Below are 17,683 nucleotides of genomic sequence, written 5' to 3'. Positions count from 1 at the left end.
CATCAATGGTTCTGTTGTGTTTCATGCTTGAGGCTGGTGGTGCTCAGAAAGTGGAAGGTGAGGATGCTCAGTTCCAGAGGTAGAGTTATGCAGAGCCCAGCTTGTGCAGTGCTGAGAGGGCTGACAGGCCTGTTTTGCCTGCAGACACGCTTCATTGCACTGGTGAGCTGCTTGGGACTGTTATCTCCTGCCATGTATAAGCGGGGGTTATATGAACCTGGAGTATCACTTGCAGGAGGTGCTGTGCTTTAGCTCACCTTTGCTACTTCCCTGCTTTGACAGCACAGAGAGGGTAGGTGAGAAAGGACCTGCTGGGCAGGAGAGGTGATCCCCAGCTCTCTGCCTGCAGTGCTGCATGACTTGCAGCTGGCAGAGAAACCTTGTCAAGCTGTGCTTGACAGCTGAGTAAACTAACAGGATATGAGTGTGTATTCCTGCTGGCTGGTCTAATCAAAGCATCTCTCCGGGCAGGAGCAGCGGCAGGGGCCATCTGCTTGTTCCCTTGCAGCAGAGTTGTGATGAGGGTGGGGGGAGAGAAACTGCTGGGGACTTCAGCTGCCTGTTTAGCTCTTATGTCATACTGCTTTTGCAGGTTTTGCTCTAGACTTCACCTTTCCTCTGCCATCCAGCCTGCTGTTTTAAAGCTTCTGCAGCCCTTTGGGCTTAGCAGCACCTTGCTTTAACCTGTTTCTTGGATGACTGAGAGGCTTGGGGCATCATCTGAGCCATCTGCTCTTTGCATCAAACTTCAGCTGTAAGGCTTGTCACCCTCTGCCACGCTGGCCTCGGGTTGGGCAGGGGAAAGGGAGATCAAGTCCTACTCAATGGCATGCCAGCAGCCACAGGCACAAAATGGAGTGGATGTTTCAGCCAGCATCTATCTTGAAAAGAGAAAAAGGGTGTAGAGCACAGCTCTGGTGGGAACTGGAGTCATGCCTGCACACTGAGGCATTGCAGGACACAGCACTGCAATGGTGGAAACGGAAGCAGGAGGAGACAAGCAGGTGGGGAGTGGAACCAGATGCAGAAGTGTTAATGGAAGATGAAGTGGAAGCACAAGCAAAGTGAAGTGGAAAGAAATGGAAGTGACAGTGGGAGGAATCAGAAATGGAAGGGCAGAATGTTGTTGTAAGGGTGGAAGATGGCGGCTATGAGGACAGAAAGAATCAGAGGTTGAAATGGAACCAGAAGTTTAAGAAGGAATGAGAAGCAGAACAAAGCAAAACAGTAAACTAAAGTGTAACTGGAAAGAGAATGAAGCAGAAGGGGAGATCAAAAGGGAAGGAAGCAGAAGTGGAATGAAATAGAGGTGCCAGAGGAAGCAGAATGCAGTCGAAGTGGTATTAAGTGGAAGCAGAAATGGAAAGGAATGGAACAAGGAGGAACTCAAAGCAGAAGTGTAACCAGAAGTAGAACCTGAAACAAAAATAGAAGAGGAAGGAAACAGAAGCAGAGGTGGAAGTGGAATGAAGTGGAAGGCAGAAGGCAGCTGCTACAAGGGTGGAAGATGGGGTAGAATTATAACAGGAAGAGGAAGAAGGAGCAGAATGAAACAGAAGGCTGCTGCAAGGGAAGAAGACACTGAAATAGAATTAAGAGGAGGTAATGTTAATGTGCCTTATCAGCCTCTCCTGTAACCCTCACCTCAAGGCTCTACAGTTGACTCCAAATCTTGCTGGGCCCAGAGAGCACAAGTATAGGGTGAAAGCTTTTTTCAACACCTCACTTGTGCAGCAGGGGCCTATACAGGATTTGTGGAGCTGGTGTTGGTGCAAAATGCACTCCATGATGGCTGGGCTCCTTCAAGGCCTTGCCACAGCAGTGGGGGCTCTGGCCACCAATGGCATCACCTCTATCCACCTACCCTGTTTGCAGCTCCATCCTCCTGGAGTTTGCAGCTCCTGGGTTTCCTGCATGGTCCCCAAGTCTTTATCACGATTAAGTTGGTACAGACTTGCAGGTCCTGATGCACTTGAGCCCAAGCAGAGGTTCAAGCATGGCTATGTTCTCCAGATGTTTGTGCAGAGATCAGGCATGGGGCTTTGGAGCTGTAGGTCCTCCCCTGGGTGCAGGCAGATGTACCCATGTTTGAAAAGAACAGATAGCATAACAAAGACTGGGAGATTAGGGAACAGCTTGGGGAAGGAAAGGTGGGATACAGGGGGAGGGAGATATAGGGGAAAGAAAAAACAAACATACAAAAAAAACTATTTACCTCTTGGGTACTATATGCAGCATATTTTTAATTTAATAAAATAAAAAGAAGAAAAACGTTGCTTCTCAAAAGTACCAAAACTGCTGACTTTGTCAGTCAGGTTGTGATGGGGAGAAAAGGGTTAATGGGTTCAACCCAGGCTTTGGAGAAGAGCAGTGGGAGCAGCCTTTACTGCTCCATCCCCTGTTGCCTTACGGGCAGGCACCTGCTCCTCCATCCTCTGCTGCCTGGTGAGAGGGGATGAGGCATGACAGAGGGCTCTGTCCCCTCCTGCAGACCTCCAGGCACCGTGGGGCACTGGTAAAGGCCCCATGAAAGCTGGGGCTGATACCTCCAGTTGGCAGGGAAAAAATAAGTGGGTATTTGTGCTTCTCTGAATGGCAGCTACAGAGTCCAGAAACCGTGACACCATGAAGTGATGCTGGGGGATTCTGGGCACTGAAGCCTTTGGCCTGTAAGAGCAGTGGATGTAACTGAAAAGCAACCTAGAATAACTCAGCAAGCCTCTGTCTCTGCATAAAAATCAGCCTGGGCAAGGAGGAACAAAGAAAATTGACTTGGAGCTGGGGTGAGGGACTGACAAACCAAATTGGGATTCCAGCATGCCCTCCCAGAGCAGATCCCAGGCCTGCAGTAGGACAGGTCCTCTCTGAGCTGTGCCTGTCCTACCTGGAGCACCTCCTGGGAAGGAAGCCTGAGGCTGGGAGTTTCTGTCCTACTTCCCACAGGCTCAGCTCAGGACTCTGCCTCATACAGAGGCATTTCAAAGACAGAGCTAGTGTTTTATCTGCCCTCTCTTCCTGCTGAGCTCTGTAGCAGCGACAGACATAGAGGCAAGATGGTGCCGTGGAAAAGAGCTCCCTTGTTCAGTCAATGACCTTAAAGAGAAACCATGACACAGGTGGGGCAGGAGCACCAGCAGCCCCACACTGGTTTACCCCTGCAGCTGCAAGTCCCTAGGCCTGTGCCTTGGCTGGAAGTCTCTGACCTATTAAGGCAAATAGAAAGGTTTGGACCTGTGGCAACCCAGAGCATTCCCTGGGCTTGCTGCAGCCCCTTCCCCAGGAAAAGCAGGTGGAAAAGTAAGTCACTTGTCCAGCTTAACCACACCCCACCTGGCTTCTCAGTGGGTGCTGACAGATCAAGCAAGCGCCCCCCAGCAGAGGCAGGACAGCAGGCACAGCTCAGAGGCCCTGGCCTCAGCTCCTTAGACCTTTTGTACAGGGCTCTCCCCTGGTGGTAGTTTCTTGCTGCGCTTCTTCATGCGGCTGCGGGCATAGACGCGGAGGAAGAGTGCCATGAAGACGACAGCTACACCCAGTCCACCCACAACAGTGACAGTGTGGCCGTAGATGAGGCAGGAGAGGAGAATGGCAAAGGCTTGGCGGAGAGTCATGATGATAGTGAAGACAGCTGCCCCAAACTGGTTGATGGTGTAGAAGATGAAGAGCTGGCCACAGGCAGAGCACACAGACAGCAGCACCGCGTGGGCTGTGAACTCCGAATGACGAGCCATGAAGTGCACTGATTCTAGCAACGCTCCCTGCTCCAAGAGTGAGCCCACTGTGAAAAGGCAGGAGAAGACATTGACACCAAACATCATCTGCACAGGAGACATCTTGTAGGTGAAGAGGGCATCCTGCCAGTTGGATGTGAAGCTGTCGAAGACAATGTAGCCGGCCAGGAGGACTACACCAGAGAAAGTGGTGACAGTAGACATGTGTCTGTTGGGAGCACTGGAGAGCAGGAACATGCTGACCCCCACGGAGATGAGGGCAGCTGTCAGGTACTCCCAGTACTCGTAACTCTTGTGTGACACCAGTTTACCCATCATCATTACAGGGATCACTTTGGAAGCCTTGGCCAGCACTTGGGTGGGGAAGCTGATGTATTTGAGTGCCTCGTACTGGCACCAGCTGCTGAGGATGTTGGAGAGGGAGGCAAAGGAGTACTTGTACATAGCAGCTCCGTGGCGTGGCTGCTTGGTCAGGGCACAGTACAGACCAGCCACAGTGAAGGCCAGGATGCGGTTCATAAATACTAGGAACTGGGAGTCCTTGAACTTCTCACCAGGGTCCGTTTCAGTAGCACCATATGTTCTTGTCATCACGCGCTCCTGGAGAACACCCCATGTGAGGTAGGAAGCCTGCGAAGCAGGAGAAGCACAGGGGTTACAATCCACACAGCTACAAACAACCACTGGAAGAATAGATCCCAGGAGATCCTTGTCCACCCAGTCATTGCCTCATCCTCTTCATAGCAGTGCTTCCCTGACACACTGGGAGATGGGACTGCTCCTGTTGCAAACAACCTGCAGGAGCCCACCGTACCTTGTGGTTACACTTAGGAACAACTAGAGCCAAACAAAACCAGCCCTGTTCAAGTAAAGCCTCTACGAGGAAAGAGAAGCCCACAAAGCAACACCTCAGTATACAGAAAACACTTGTTTTAAACTGCCTGTTGAACCAGATGGACAGGATCAGAGAACATTACTGATGTATAGCTCTGGTTTTGGTGCCAGATCCCTGCAGCAGGTCCTGGCAGCTTTCCCAATGGCCTCTGTGCTGGTTTACACTTCCAGCGCTACAGACCAAGTTCATTCACCCAAATCAATTCTAGCTTATAGCAGACATAATTATTCTCCAGGGATAATCACTGCTCTGGCTGTCAGCTCCACTATTTATGCTGCCCCAGCGCTACAGCACTGAGCCTCTGTCAAAAGAAACATGGACTGTTCTCTCCCAAGTAACTAAGGCAGAGAGATGAAATGACACGGTGGTGTCCTCGCAGTAAGTCTGAATGTGCTGGGATAGTAGGCCAGTGTGTGGGCATCTTCTGCTTGGCTGCAGGATGTGTGAGTTTTGTATAATAATTAAATTTAGTCCTCACAGAACCAAAAAGCTGCATTTCCTGATGATAATTAGGCTGTAGCTGAGACTAAAGGAAACTAAAAGATCTTCTCTATTTGTAACTGAATTCAGTATTTCCCTGCTATCTGAATCCAATCTATCAAGGGCAGAACCCATCAGCCCCAGAAAGTGACCCAGAAGAGAGCCTGTGTTTTAAGAGGGCTCCAAACTACCTGCAGCTCTGATGGGAGCCAGAACAAGAGCAGCCCAAACAATCCTTCTGAGCCTCAAAATCTTCCCTGTCCATGGATGCAGGAGACTTCACTTGGATAGATGAGAGAGGTCTTAATTCAGACAACACCAGAATGCTCCTTCAAAGGTTACACAGCAGCCCTGGTGGATTATCCTAGTGGAGAGACTGTCCCAGCCTCCAACCCTGCCCTGTCAAGGACAGCGCTGCATCTTCAAGGAACTGGTAGTACAAACTCATTTTCCAGTCCCTCCATTCTGAGTGGTACAGCCATGCGCACATACACAGAGCCCCTACCTGTAAACCAGCAGCACAGAAGAGCAGCTTGAAGACCTGTCGGGCTGTAGAGGACTCTGTAGGCTCTGCCCGGGATGACAGGGAGCCATCCTCTGGATGTACAGACTTCACCTCAGAGCCAAATACACACGATTTGATGACAGGAAAGCAAATGCCTCGGCCTGAAGGGATAAGAGACACAGAATTAACCACAGCCTGGGTGCCATAAGCCACACCAGCTTGGGAGGTGTAGGCTCCCTCCTTACTAAACTTCTCTGTGACTAACGGTCCATTCATTACACTACATGCATCACCAGATAGAGACTGCGGCCTTTAGCAGACAAATTCTCATATTACTTATGTAGCCATGGATTGGGCTGCCTCAGGCAGATTCTGAATTAATTGTTCAGAACAAACTTCTGTATCTGCTGCTATGGGAGCCTGGGAGAGATTTGTTTCAGGATAGCTCCTAGGGATGGAGGTCTATGCCCAGGTCAAGGCTGGTCCAACAAAGCACAGTGAGAGAACCACCTGTCAGCGCTGACTGAGGGTGACAGAACGGGGGTGCAGAGGGCTCAAAGGAGGCGGGATATTGGGAGGGAAGCTGTTGCTTGCCCTTACCTGTCTCCAGGTAATTCCTTCTCTTGAAGTACTGGATGAGGAGGAATCCTGGTATTACAATACTCGCGTAGCCAGCAGCATTAATAAAGAAACGGAAGAGCCAGAAGTCCCCCCAGGAGTCCTGCAGGGCAGGGGACATTTCTTCACCTGTAGCCATGGCGGGGAGAGCAGCCGGCATGAGGGGAACACAAAATCTGTAGAGAGACAAAGAGGCAGATGGGAGACAACCAACACACAGCCTGCTCCCCTGCCTACCTGCACCACCCACCTCCCAGACTGCTCCTGCCCAGCAGGCAGCACCCAGATCCCACCCCGGCAATGACAGCAATTATCACAGAACACAGAGTAGGAAAGGCCCTGTGGAGTTTATATTTGCATCTGTTAACAGTGTTTGCTCTGGCTTAGGAACACGTAGACTTAAAAGCTTGGGCTTCCAGGATTGAAGAGGATGTTTGAACACTGTTGTAAAGGGCTGGTTTTGACAACGCCTTTGTTCCAAAAGCAAGGAGCACCTTGCACCTCACCTTTTCAGGTTAAACTTTAGCACAGCTAAACGCAGACTTCTTTCTTCTGAGTGGAAAAAAAAATAAATGTCATCAAATGGAAAGAGATTTCTACCTAGCAGCTCATGTTACAAGCCTGCAGCCAGAAAAGCCTTTCTTTCAGAGCTTTCCCTCCAACTACACCAAGTGAGCAGAGAGATAGGGGGCATGTGGCTGCCAGGCTCACCCATCTCCCTGCTGGGACAGCACATAGTCCTGGGGCTTCCCTGCAGCTCTGAGGAAATTACCAGGGCTCATCCACTTGACAAGGCACAGCCAGAGAGCAAGGCTGGGAAGGAACCTTCTTATCAGCTGGCTGATTGGGTTTTTACCAGTGCTATCTGCAAAGGCATCTGATGATCTTCAGCACTAGACCTGAGGGCTGATCTGTTCAGCTTTATGACAGCTGTAATGCACCTGTAGTTCTTCCCACCATCCCCTCCATTGCACAAGCAAATCCTGGCCATACCAAGAAAAAAAGCAGCAGATATGCAATGAGGAAACTGGCACAGACTTCTGCACCCAAGGCCACTGGCATCCTCCTGTCCTGCAGCAGCCTGCTCCAAGGTCAAAGCAGCTTTCTGCAGCAGGGAGGAGGTATCTTTGGTCCATGCTCCATTCTTGCCTCAGTCTCTGCTGCAGAAAAAGCCCCACAGGAGCCCGGTCAAGTGATGGTGCTGTGGAGTACATAAAAATGCAACAGATGAAGCTCTGGGCTCCTGTGATGGAAGATGAATGGCCAAAGATGCTAACTCCCCCTGCAAAATCAAGTGATTCACAGGAATTTAGGCCCCTCAGTGTCATACAGCTGTGGTCTTCAGTATGCATGAATCTCAGAGTACTAACAAAGCTAGGGCTGTAAGGGCAAAAAAGTCCCCTGTCATTTCATGAGCAACAAGCTCTCCCTTCCTACTGTCCTCCTGTGCCCTGGGAAAGGCCTCAGGGGCTTTTCTAATCTTCAGTTGCTGCAGACAGGCCTCGGTGTCCAACAACTTGACATAAGCCAAGGCTTCAGTGACTTACAGGAGCCAGAAATTCCCATCCTGGGTAGAAGTGCAAACAGCTTGGAGCAGGTTTTGGGGCCTGCTTCCCATTCCTCTGCTCTCTCCTCATTAAAAGAGAAGTCTGACGTCTCTGCCCCTACCCTCCCCTCCTTCAGGCCTCTCTCCTGCTGAGAGGCATTGCAGGGTGCTGGAGGATGTAAGGAAAAGAGCTCAGCAGTAGCACTGGGAGCTGATGCTGCCCACGTGCCCCAGGTTTGTATGAGGTAACCCTGGCTGATGGCAGCATCTCTCTTGCCAAGGAGAGGGTGCAGAAAGGCCCTTCGCTTTTGCAGAAGTCTGATACAAACTGCAAGGTCGGTTGCTACATTCATAGCCACGCGTCCCTTCACAACTTGACAAGAGACCAAAAGTCTGCCACCCCCCCACCCCCAGCACTGCTGCAAGAGCAGGAGCAGCCCCTCTCTCCCATAGGAGGATACAGCGGGACAATGGCCCTCTATGTGTGCGCTAGCAGCTCCCAGACGCCGAGCGCTGATTCAGAGCTGCAGGCTGAGGCTCGGAGGGAACAGGGCCGCCAGTGTTACAGGTGGGAGGGGGCCGTGCGGGTGGCGGGACGAGGCATGAAAGGCGCCTCAGAGCGGGACCGCAGCCCGGCTGCAGTTCCCCGGCTCACAGGGGGCTGCCCTTTGCATGCACGGCCGCAGGGCCGAGCCAGGCCCCAGCCCCACGCCTCGGGCTCCTGACTCAGCTGCGTCGTGGATTCGGGGCTGAAACGCCGCCCGGCCGCGGCCCAGCTCATCCGCAGCACCTAACGGGAAGCCTCGAGCATACAGAGCCAGGCCCCGCTCCGAGCACGATCCCATCGCACGGAATCCCACCATGGTTAAGGCTGGAAAAGACTTCACAAACCAACTCAGTCCAACCGCCGGCCCATCACCAGCACCCACCGGCCCACGGCACTCACTCACACGGCTTCTCCCTCCGGCCCGGGCCCGGACTCACGGGGGGGCCGCCTCACGCCGCAAAACCGCACGGCTTTTCGGCCCGGGACCGGGGACAGCCGCCGGGAACCGACAAGAGAAAGGCAGAGGAAGCTCCCAGCGCTACGAGGCCGGCCCCTGACCGGCAAACCCATTCGCAGATACCGCGCAGCCCCTCCGGCTCCAGCACCCACCTGCGGCCCGCTCCGGCCCGCTCCGCTCCCGGCCGGCTGCCCTCAGCCCGCTCCCGGCGGCGGAACTCCCGCCCGGCGGCCGCAGCGTCGCCCTTACAGCGCCCCCTGGCGGCGCGGAGGAGCCGTGCGGAGCCACGGCACCGGGCCCGGCCTCGCTACGGCGGAGGGCGGGAGGAAAACACGGGGCAGCCCCGGCTACACGTCAGGAGCTGCGAGAAGGCAGGGCTGGATACAGCCACGCTGTAACGGTTTACAACACTCATAAAAAACAACACCAAAACCCAAGCACTTGTTTTATTATTAAAAAATAATAATCATCAAACTGTAGATCACTTGCTTCTGCCTTTCCCCTCCGGCTCCTTCTCCTTCATGCCTGGCACCACCACAGCACTGTGAGAAGCTGCATCCCACAGCCACAGGGCAGCCGGCCTTGGCAGGTGCTGCTAACACAGCTCCTCAATGGCAGCTCAAGAGACCAGAGGAGCAAGTGCTGCGTTCCTGGCAGTGTTCCCTCACATCAGCCTTTGCAAGAAGGGAGAAAGAAAGCTGCGAGCAGCTCTGCAGCATCGAGGGTGATTGCGCCATCCAGGGCTTGCCCCGCACAACAGCAGCTGCTCCATGGAGGCAAGCAGGGAATTCCCCTGGCTGGGCTGGGTGTCTGTTCCCACAGCACAGGTGAGAGGCAGGGATGGGAGGTGAGGAACTAAAGGATGTGGAGACGACCCGTCCGGCCATCACTTCAGCCTGCAGAACCCAGGGAAGACCCTATGGTTTCTAATCAACCTGACACTGTGTGGGAGTGGAGGAGGTTGGGTGACACGAGAGCTGGAGCACCTGCAGCCAGAACAAAGGTTTATTACAGTGAGCGCTAGCTGCTCACACACACTTGCTCTGATGAGGGCTGGGGTGCCAAAGGATACTCTGTCCCTGTGCAGTGTGATGAACAGTCCTCTCCTGCTCCATCCCCAGTCAGCGACAGCCCACAGCCCCTGCAGTTCAGGCCCTTGGTAGGGAAGGGAATTCAGTCCTGCTGATCTGTAGCACAGACCCCACCAGGCACAAATCTGGGCACAGCCACCCCTGTGTAGTGCTCGTAGTGCCACCTCCTTCTGTCCAGAAAGGCAGCCCAAGGCCCACAAAACTCTTCTCCGGGCAGGCATAACACATGGCTCCACACCCATTGCAGGCATCAGGGGGGCAGCATGGGGCGAGGAGGCCGCCTGTGGGCCTTGTGTCCACCGCTCACTCAGAGCACATGACGGGCTTCCCCGAGATCTTCAGGTCGTCAAAGGGCAGCAAGGCGAGGAGCTGCAAAAGCCAAGGGTGCGGGGCTATAAGCATCCTTCTTGTGCCTCTACCACCACCCCGCAGCCCCCACCTTTCCTACATGCCGATACAATTCTCGGCATCCCCACTTGCCTCACTCACATCATCATTGCCATCAGCCAGGTCCTGGGCTGTCTCGTTTTCCATGTTCCTCAGTAGGGTGTCTGCCCCGGAGTGTGAGAGGATGGCGGCGATGGCAGCGTCCTTGCGACCCACAGCCAGGTGGAGCGGGGTGCAGCCGTTGTACATCTGGGCATCCACGTAGGCCCCATTGTGCAGCAGGAACTGGACAGCACTCCGGTTGTGGCACTCCACTGCCATGTGCAGTGGGGTCTTCCCACTTGTGCCCTCCTATGAGTGACAAGGATGTGGATGTGAGGTCCCCCCCTACAGCACCCACACCCCACAGGCAGGGTGCAGAGGTGCAGCCCCATAGCAGCCCTTTCCAGCCTTACCTGAACATCAATGTTGGCACCACTCTGCAGCAGCAGGGACATCATCTGGATGTTCCCCTTCAAGGTGCTGATGTGCAGACAGGCCAGGCCTGCAGAGAAGAGACAGGAGAGACAGCCAGCGTCACTTCCAGTCTCCCACCAAGATCCTGGATTTACAACACAACTCCTGGGCTGCCCCCTGGGTCCCACCTTGCCAGTTCTGGAGCTGCAGGTCCTGGGAGTGCCCAGGGGGTTCAGCCGTGCCCTGCAGCAGCTGCCGGGCACAGCGCAGGCGCTGCTGCTCACAGGCCAGGTGCAGTGGGGTGTTGCCATTGCGATCCTGCAGCCCAGGGTTGACTCCTTTGTGGATTAGTGCCTGGACTACGCTGGGCTGCTCCAGATAGACTGCCAGGTGCAGTGGGGTCTGGAGGAGGAAAGCAGAAAGTAAGAGGCAGGGGTGCCATGCAGTGCCAGCTCCCAGCAAGCAGCCTGGTGGCATGGGGTGGCCAACCTTCCATCCCCAGTACCGAGAGCTGCTCTCCTCCCTCCCAAGGTGTTGCCTTCCCCCTCTTTGGAAAGGGATTGCCCACAAGTCGTTATCATGCCCTACAGCAAGCAGGCTTCCCTAGGGAAAAGGCTGATAGAGCAGGCAACCAGTAGGGTGGTACCTGCCTGCCTCCTTCCCTCTGACCATCTCACTTGTGTCATACCTGGAAAAGGTCATTCTGGATCTCCAGCAGCTCTCTGGGAAGCTGAGCGATGCAGCAGAGTGCCACATCTGGGACACAGTGAATAATTGCAAGGTGAACCAACCTGCACAGGGGAACAGGGATAGAAAAGAAGGAAAAAAATCAGTCCCAAGTGACACGTTCAGGGGCAGAGATTTTCCACTGCTGCAATTGAAATAACCTCCCCACTTCCCCCAGCCACCCACCAGTTCGTAGCTTCCAACCCTGCTCTCTCTCCAGGGCAGCTCAGCTGCAGGGTGGGACAGAAGCACAGTCTCAGGTCCCCAGGACAGACCCCTTTGCTGACCACAGGGGACATGACCCCCCTCCTCCCTTGGGCCACAGTGAATGCCGGGGAAGATGGCAAAGCCTGAGAAGCATTTTGCAGAGCCCAAGGTCCAGGTCTGCCCACTGAGCAGGAGGTTTGAATTCCAGCAGCTACCAGGGGAATTCCAGTCCCCCACTGCTGGCTCCACATGATGACACTTCTGCTTTCTCCTGCACCAAGGCAGGCAGCCAGAACTGGGCAGGAGCCTGGCACCAGTGCAAGATCACCTGCATGGCACAGCCCTTGTGCCAGCCTCTCCTCCAGTCCCCACTGATTTCCTCTTCCCCTTTGGTGCTGCTGTGACAGGGCTGGCATGCAGAGGGATACACCAGAGTGTTCTGAAGAGCTGGGTACCTGCAGACAGACCTGCTACTCACCACTGCTGGATGCTCAGGCTGTCCCAGCCCCAGGGTAGATTTCATTCTCAGCCCACCCATCCCTTGCCCTTCTCCTGCTGCAATGCTTGCGCTGGTTTTACACCAGTTCTCACTGTCTCCGTGCAGTCAGAACAGAAGTGAGAGCAGCAGCAGTGGGCCCGAGGGGAATTTCCAGCCCAGCACCACCAACCTGCTTCACCCCTCATGGGCGCAGGGTAAAGGAGCAGGACATCCTTCAAAGGCTACAGGGAGGCAGGAGGGGCTGCAGGAGGGCTGCAGAGCCTGAGCAGCCCATCAAAGCTGCCTCCTCCATGGATCAAGCCAGTACTCGGCACCCCAGGCACCCTCAGCTGAGCCCCGTTTTCAGCAGTGAAACGAGCAAGTTCCCCTTTGCCCTGCTGCCTGCGGAAAAGCTGCGTCCTTGGGGAAGCCCTGGGTCATGCTGCTGCAGGGAATTCCCCGCTGGAAGCAGAGCCACCCACATTTTGCCTCCATGAGGCCGCTGGGTGCCCCGCACCGCTGATGCTCTGGAGCAGGACAGGACCAGATGCAGAAATATGGCAGCAGCAGCAGGTGCTCCCCTACCTACAGCTGTTTCCCACAGCTCTCAGGCCTGGCAGTGGGCAGGAAGACGCCCCAATAGATTTGCAGCAGGCCGAGGCTGCACTTTGAGGTGGCCTTTGCCTGCTGCCAGGGACAGTCCCTGCCTCTCCACACCTGCTCCCACGTGCCGAGGAGATGGCAGGATGTGCTGCTCTCAGGTATGGCGCAGATAAGCGCGTGCAGCCTGGGGACTTTCCAAAGCAATTTGGGTTGAACTTTAAACCTCTGCCGCTTTCACTTTCCAGAGCCAAACTTGGCTCCCAGGGGAGAGAGCCGTGCCCGGTTAGGGTGAGCTGGGGAGGGTACCCTGGAATGCCCCATGCTCTGTAGCGTGGGGACAGGTGTTACAGTCACAGGGGGACGTGGAAAGCCCAGCCCTCTGCCGGCATTTCCCCCGCCCTGGGCTGGGTGCTTTGTAGCTCAGCGTGTTTGGATATCCACGCTGCAGGAGTTGCACAACCAGAGCCCCTTCCCACCAGTCAGATCTCAGGCTTTCCCTCGAAGCTCCTTCAAAGGATTGCTTTTTTTCCTCCCACTTCTGCCTTCCTTCTCCACCCAGGCACAGCCTCCTCCCCGGTTTTCATTTCTGCATTCGCTCCCCTCTTTCCTCATTGCCAGGCCTCAGCTTCCTGAAATGGCTGCAGAGGCGGTGAGCTGCCGGGGAATGGTGCAGCAGCAGCCACTGGAGCTTGATGAGCCCATTGGAAGAGGTGCCTGCATGCTGCCAGGGGGAAAGTGTCATGGCCTGAGGATGCTGCAAGCAGAGACACAAGGACAGGGTATGGTGACACCCAGCTTTGACACAAGCAGACCTCCGAATAACCTTTGCTATCTCTCTAGAACAAGGGCTGACTGTGCAGATCCTTCCATCCATGGAACACAACAGCTTGTCCTCAGAGTAGCCTCTCCATTAACATCTCACCCTCAACATATCCAGAACAAGGGACCAGGCATTCAGTGGAATTCACCCCAACACATTTTGATCCCTCTCCAGATAAGCTCAACAGGAATGCTTTGCTTCTGGCTCCTTGTTTTGTCTGAGCAGAGGAGGAGGAAATCGTGCACATAATTTGCACAAGAGAAGCTTGTTACCAGGAGGAAATGGCATCAGCAGCGACACAGAGAGTGTGAGCAGGGAGGAAAAGAGAAGGGGAATTCCACACTTACGCTGCTGCCCTGCTCCAGCCCTTCAACCTGCACTGCTAACCGCTTCCTCACACACCAGCCCCAACCTCTGTCAGGCGGCGTGGCAGTGTCCCACACTGCAGCCCGCTGCTGTACAGCTCCATGCCTCCCCGCATGCAGAGGTGGTTCTGCCCAGTGCTGACATCGGGTGAGCTCAGCCTGTCTGCATGCAGAATGGGGCTCTGCTCTGCACCAGCATCCCTGCAGGGAAGGAGTGAGCCAGAAGCAAGACAGCCTGTCCCAGGAGTATGGGAATCATTTCAATCCCCAGATGGCTCACTGGCCATGGCAACGCCATTTGCTCATCAGGAGGCAATTCCTGGTTCCCATGCACACAGAGACAGCCTCTCTTCAAAACAACTTCTTGCTTGCGGACAGTGGCTAGACCTTGCTAGAGCCTGTACAGAGCCATGGCTTACAGTCTGGCACACTGCGCACTGCCACAGGCTGCTCTCTGGATGAAACACCAGCCCTGGGGCTCAGATCCACCACCCACTTACTGGGGGGATTCCCTGAGGTGCAGGGCCACCCCATACAGCGCCTGGCTCAGACACCATCCTTCACTGTCACATCTGCCTCCTCTGTTATCCACACTGATATGGATGCAAAATCATTCAGACAACCCATAACTGACAGAAATCAAAGCTTCCTTCATTAACCCAGCTGAGCTCCTGCCTCCAAAGTAGCAGCCAAGCAAGGACTGAAAGACCTCCCTGCCCTTGTACTGGCTGGCATCAGGCTTCTGCAGCCTAGCACGTAGAAATTTCCAGCCCTTTTTCCTCCTTTGGCACCTTGAAGTTCCCTGTAGCTCTCACCAGCTCTAGGGTAAACCTAAGCATGCAGTAAGTCTAAAAACACTTCCCTGAGCCCAGACAGAAGTCATGAGAACAGGGAAAAAGCACTAACTTGAGAAGCAGGGCTCCCCAGCATACAGGCAGCCATCTCTAGAGCAGGGCCATGTGAGACGAGGGAGTTAAGATGGCCATGTATTGCTGAGTGCCTAAAAGCAGCTCCTAACCCTGCAGGACATCATCACACCTAACCACAGCCCAAGCAGGCAGGAGCTGGGTGGGAAGACCCTCCTGCTCCACAGTCACGCGGAGCCCAGAGCATCACCACCAGTGGGGACCCACATTTACCCATGAACAGTCCCCCAGCCCTCGCAAACACACCTCAGCCCACAGCTCAGTGGCACATGATTTCTTATCAGCAGATGGGGCAGCACTCATCACCAGTAGAAGGAGGAAGTTGGGCTTCCTCTGCATCTCTCCTTTCCTGAGCAACTCCAGCTCTATCTATCCAGGCTGGCAGGGGCTTTCATAAATCCATGTGAGTGAGGAGACTTTCCATACCGCCCCATCCCACCTCACAGAAGCCGGTCCTACGCCCACTCCTTTCCCAGGACATAGGGCTTACACATCTGCATGGCAAGGCTGAGATGGAGGGGGTTTCCTTGGAGGCTCCTGATAAAGGCTGCACTTGTTTGAAAGCCAGGGCACAACCCCAGAGCTGCCTGCACGGAGCTCCCCATCCCTGTGATTGGAAAGCCCCTCTCTCAGCTTCCACGCAGAGAGGTCCCATTGGAATCCTATCAGAACAGGAGCTGGGTTGAAAGGAAGAGACGGATGCTTGGAAGAGACAGCTTGAGAGTTCAGGAGCAGCACATCTCTATGCCTGACATGGAACAAGTGGGATGCTACACTAAGTACAGAGCACTGCCCACGCCTGCTGTGGCAGCTCTGGGAGCCACATGCCCCATTGCTACAGCCCTGACTTCCCCAGGCCAGCAGGGGAAGGACCGCAGAGGAGGCCGGGGGGGGCTGAGGTTTTTCAAATGATTCTTGGAAGGCTCGTGTCGAGGCACCCACGCATCTCAGAGGCCAGCACCCCACGCCTCCCCATGAGGCAACTTCCTTCCTACACCAGCAGCCCCTCTGCCCTTGGGGGGGGCCTCAGCCCTACGCCCCAGCAGCACTCTGCAAGGACTTACCAGCACATGCAGTCCCCATTTGCATTGAGCAGAGCGCTGGATGCTCAGCACTGCTAAATATAAATGCTGCCCACCTCCGCCACAGGGTCAGGAGGAGAGACAGGAATAGAAAAGGCAGAAGTCCACAACCCAGCCGCGGTGACCTCAAGAATACATTTCCTTCCCAGCACCATGAGCAGGCTCAGAAGGCCCTGGGCCAACACCCCCAGCCCCAGTGCACAGCAGGCTCCCCCCTCGCTCTGTGCAGATTTCCTGTTCTGAACTGCATGGTAGCTGAGAGAGAACAGGAGAGTGGCTGCAGCCACTGAGAGAGCTCAGGGAGAGTAACTCCAGGCAGGAGATGCCAAGGCACCACCAATTGATGCTTCCCAAGTTAATGAGCTGCTTGCATTAGGCTCTGGCCAAGCAAGTCAGACGAGCAGCGGGCTGAGCTGCCCTACAAGACAGACTTGAACGGCACACGCAGCTCCAAGCAGCTGCACCCACTGACTGCCTTCCTGTAGCGCTGTTTCCCCAGGCCGGCCCGATGCTCCCCGCTGGCATCGCTGGCTGTTAACACTATGGCCAGGGGCATGGGAGCTGCATGCAGCCGGTCCTGCTTGCTGCCAGACCTGCCACAAATCTTCAGCAAAGATCCCACGTTAATGAGCTAATTAGCAGCCGTGCAGGCACCATCCTTAGCAGGAAGTAAACACCGTGGCTGGCTTCCACCTTTTGCAGTCCTGGGAGCCGGCAGCTCTGCCTCCCCGCAGCTCCTGCTCCAGCCTGCTGCTCAGCTACTATTAAGTCATTGCCTTGCTCGTATCGGTGCCCTTTGGTTTCTCTTCCTCCTGCCCCATTACTTAGCATTAAGCACCAGCCTAGGCTCGGGGCGAAGCTGTGAGCACCCTGCACTCACACCGTGTGTGTTTGCGATGAACCCACCCCTCCCTCAGAGGGAACGCAGGCAGGGGGACGTGATGAGCCGAACGCAGCTACTAGCGGCCAAACTGCGTTGCCCTGGAGCGATGCCTCCGACCCTGGGAGAGCTTTGCAGGAGTGGAAAGTCCCCTGTCCCGCCAGGAGCTGGGCCTCCCAGCCCCGGAGGCGCCGAGCATCCCCGCGGCTCCCAGGTCGTCCCCCGAGAGCGGACCCAGCCCGCAGCGCAGGGGCCGGCAGGAGCCGCGCTCACTTACGTGTCACCGTCCTCGGAGACGTAGGTGAGTGCCTCCAGCTGCCGCCGGTTCGAGCCGTCGGGCGGCGGTGGCGGTTCGGCGGTCGGCAGCGCTTCGGGGAGGGCGCCGGAGCTGTAGCTGGAGTCCAGGCGCTCCTCGGAGGGGGTCGGCGGCTCGCAGGGGGTCCGGTTCTCTCCTGCGGCGGTCGGAGTTCCCCCGGCGGGGGTCGGCGGCTCGGTGAGGGTCGGGGTGTCTGCGGGAGCCGGGTTATCCCGCCCGCCCGGCAGCGAGCGCAGGGACTCGATGCCGGAATCGCACTGCCCGTCCTCGCCTTCCCAGCACTCGCCGCCCGCCGGCCGCGCCATCCCGCCGCTCTCAGAACCCGCCGCCAGCCCGTCCCGGTTCCGGCCCCAGCCGTGGCTCCGGGGGGCTCATGGCCGGAAAGCCAGCGAGCGACCGCCGACTCCGACGCCGCTCGTCGGCTCCTCCTCCTCCACCCGCCCGCACTGACTCAGCCGCGCCCGGCCCCGCCCGCCCGGGATTCCCCCCGCTGCGGGCAGCGGCTCCGCACCCGCCTCCGCGGGGCCCTTCCTCAGCCGGGGGCTGCTCCCGAGTGCGCGGGGCTGA

General features: G+C 55.8%; 2 protein-coding genes across 6 annotated transcripts; both read right to left on the bottom strand.

Moving 5' to 3' along the window:
• Positions 1 to 2,223: 2,223 nt before the first annotated feature.
• On the bottom strand, positions 2,224 to 8,985 carry SLC35B2 (solute carrier family 35 member B2). Of its 4 annotated transcripts, none has more exons than XM_085543209.1 (5): positions 8,932 to 8,985; positions 6,212 to 6,405; positions 5,612 to 5,772; positions 4,286 to 4,361; positions 2,224 to 3,778 (listed from the first exon to the last, which is right to left on the bottom strand). In XM_085543209.1, exons 2-5 carry the CDS (start codon positions 6,387 to 6,389, stop codon positions 3,423 to 3,425), a joined length of 771 nt encoding a protein of 256 aa, XP_085399335.1. In that variant the 5' UTR covers positions 6,390 to 6,405; positions 8,932 to 8,985; the 3' UTR covers positions 2,224 to 3,422. The 4 variants fall into 4 exon arrangements, with proteins under 4 accessions (XP_085399335.1, XP_015713211.1, XP_015713210.1 ...); XM_015857725.3 differs by lacking the exon at positions 8,932 to 8,985 and adding exons at positions 6,736 to 6,781; positions 7,223 to 7,430 and having other exon boundaries at positions 2,224 to 4,361; XM_015857724.3 differs by having other exon boundaries at positions 2,224 to 4,361.
• Positions 8,986 to 9,211: 226 nt separating this feature from the next.
• On the bottom strand, positions 9,212 to 17,542 carry NFKBIE (NFKB inhibitor epsilon). 2 transcript variants are annotated; one of them, XM_015857722.3, is made up of 6 exons: positions 17,078 to 17,542; positions 11,402 to 11,504; positions 10,902 to 11,115; positions 10,713 to 10,801; positions 10,351 to 10,608; positions 9,212 to 10,239 (listed from the first exon to the last, which is right to left on the bottom strand). In XM_015857722.3, exons 1-6 carry the CDS (start codon positions 17,419 to 17,421, stop codon positions 10,174 to 10,176), a joined length of 1,074 nt encoding a protein of 357 aa, XP_015713208.1. In that variant the 5' UTR covers positions 17,422 to 17,542; the 3' UTR covers positions 9,212 to 10,173. The 2 variants fall into 2 exon arrangements, with proteins under 2 accessions (XP_015713208.1, XP_015713209.1); XM_015857723.3 differs by having other exon boundaries at positions 10,360 to 10,608.
• Between the last annotated feature and the right edge of the window lie 141 nt (positions 17,543 to 17,683).

Source organism: Coturnix japonica, chromosome 3, assembly GCF_054131305.1.
Source record: "Coturnix japonica strain WE chromosome 3, WE-NBRP24, whole genome shotgun sequence".
NCBI lineage: Eukaryota > Metazoa > Chordata > Aves > Galliformes > Phasianidae > Coturnix > Coturnix japonica.
Note: the sequence above shows the minus strand (reverse complement) of the source record. Positions and strands in the feature narration are given on the sequence as shown.

Excerpts from the sequence above, each read along its gene's own strand:
- SLC35B2 (XM_015857724.3), bottom strand. The coding sequence starts at position 6,389 with ATGCCGGCTGCTCTCCCCGCCATGGCTACAGGTGAAGAAATGTCCCCT. Across the intron at positions 5,773-6,211 it reads AAGGAATTACCTGGAGACAG|GCCGAGGCATTTGCTTTCCT; the intron begins GTAAGGGCAAGC and ends TTATCCCTTCAG. Across the intron at positions 4,362-5,611 it reads TCTGTGCTGCTGGTTTACAG|GCTTCCTACCTCACATGGGG; the intron begins GTAGGGGCTCTG and ends CCTGCTTCGCAG.
- NFKBIE (XM_015857722.3), bottom strand. The coding sequence starts at position 17,421 with ATGGCGCGGCCGGCGGGCGGCGAGTGCTGGGAAGGCGAGGACGGGCAG. Across the intron at positions 11,505-17,077 it reads GTCTCCGAGGACGGTGACAC|GTTGGTTCACCTTGCAATTA; the intron begins GTAAGTGAGCGC and ends TCCCCTGTGCAG. Across the intron at positions 10,609-10,712 it reads GTGCCAACATTGATGTTCAG|GAGGGCACAAGTGGGAAGAC; the intron begins GTAAGGCTGGAA and ends TGTCACTCATAG.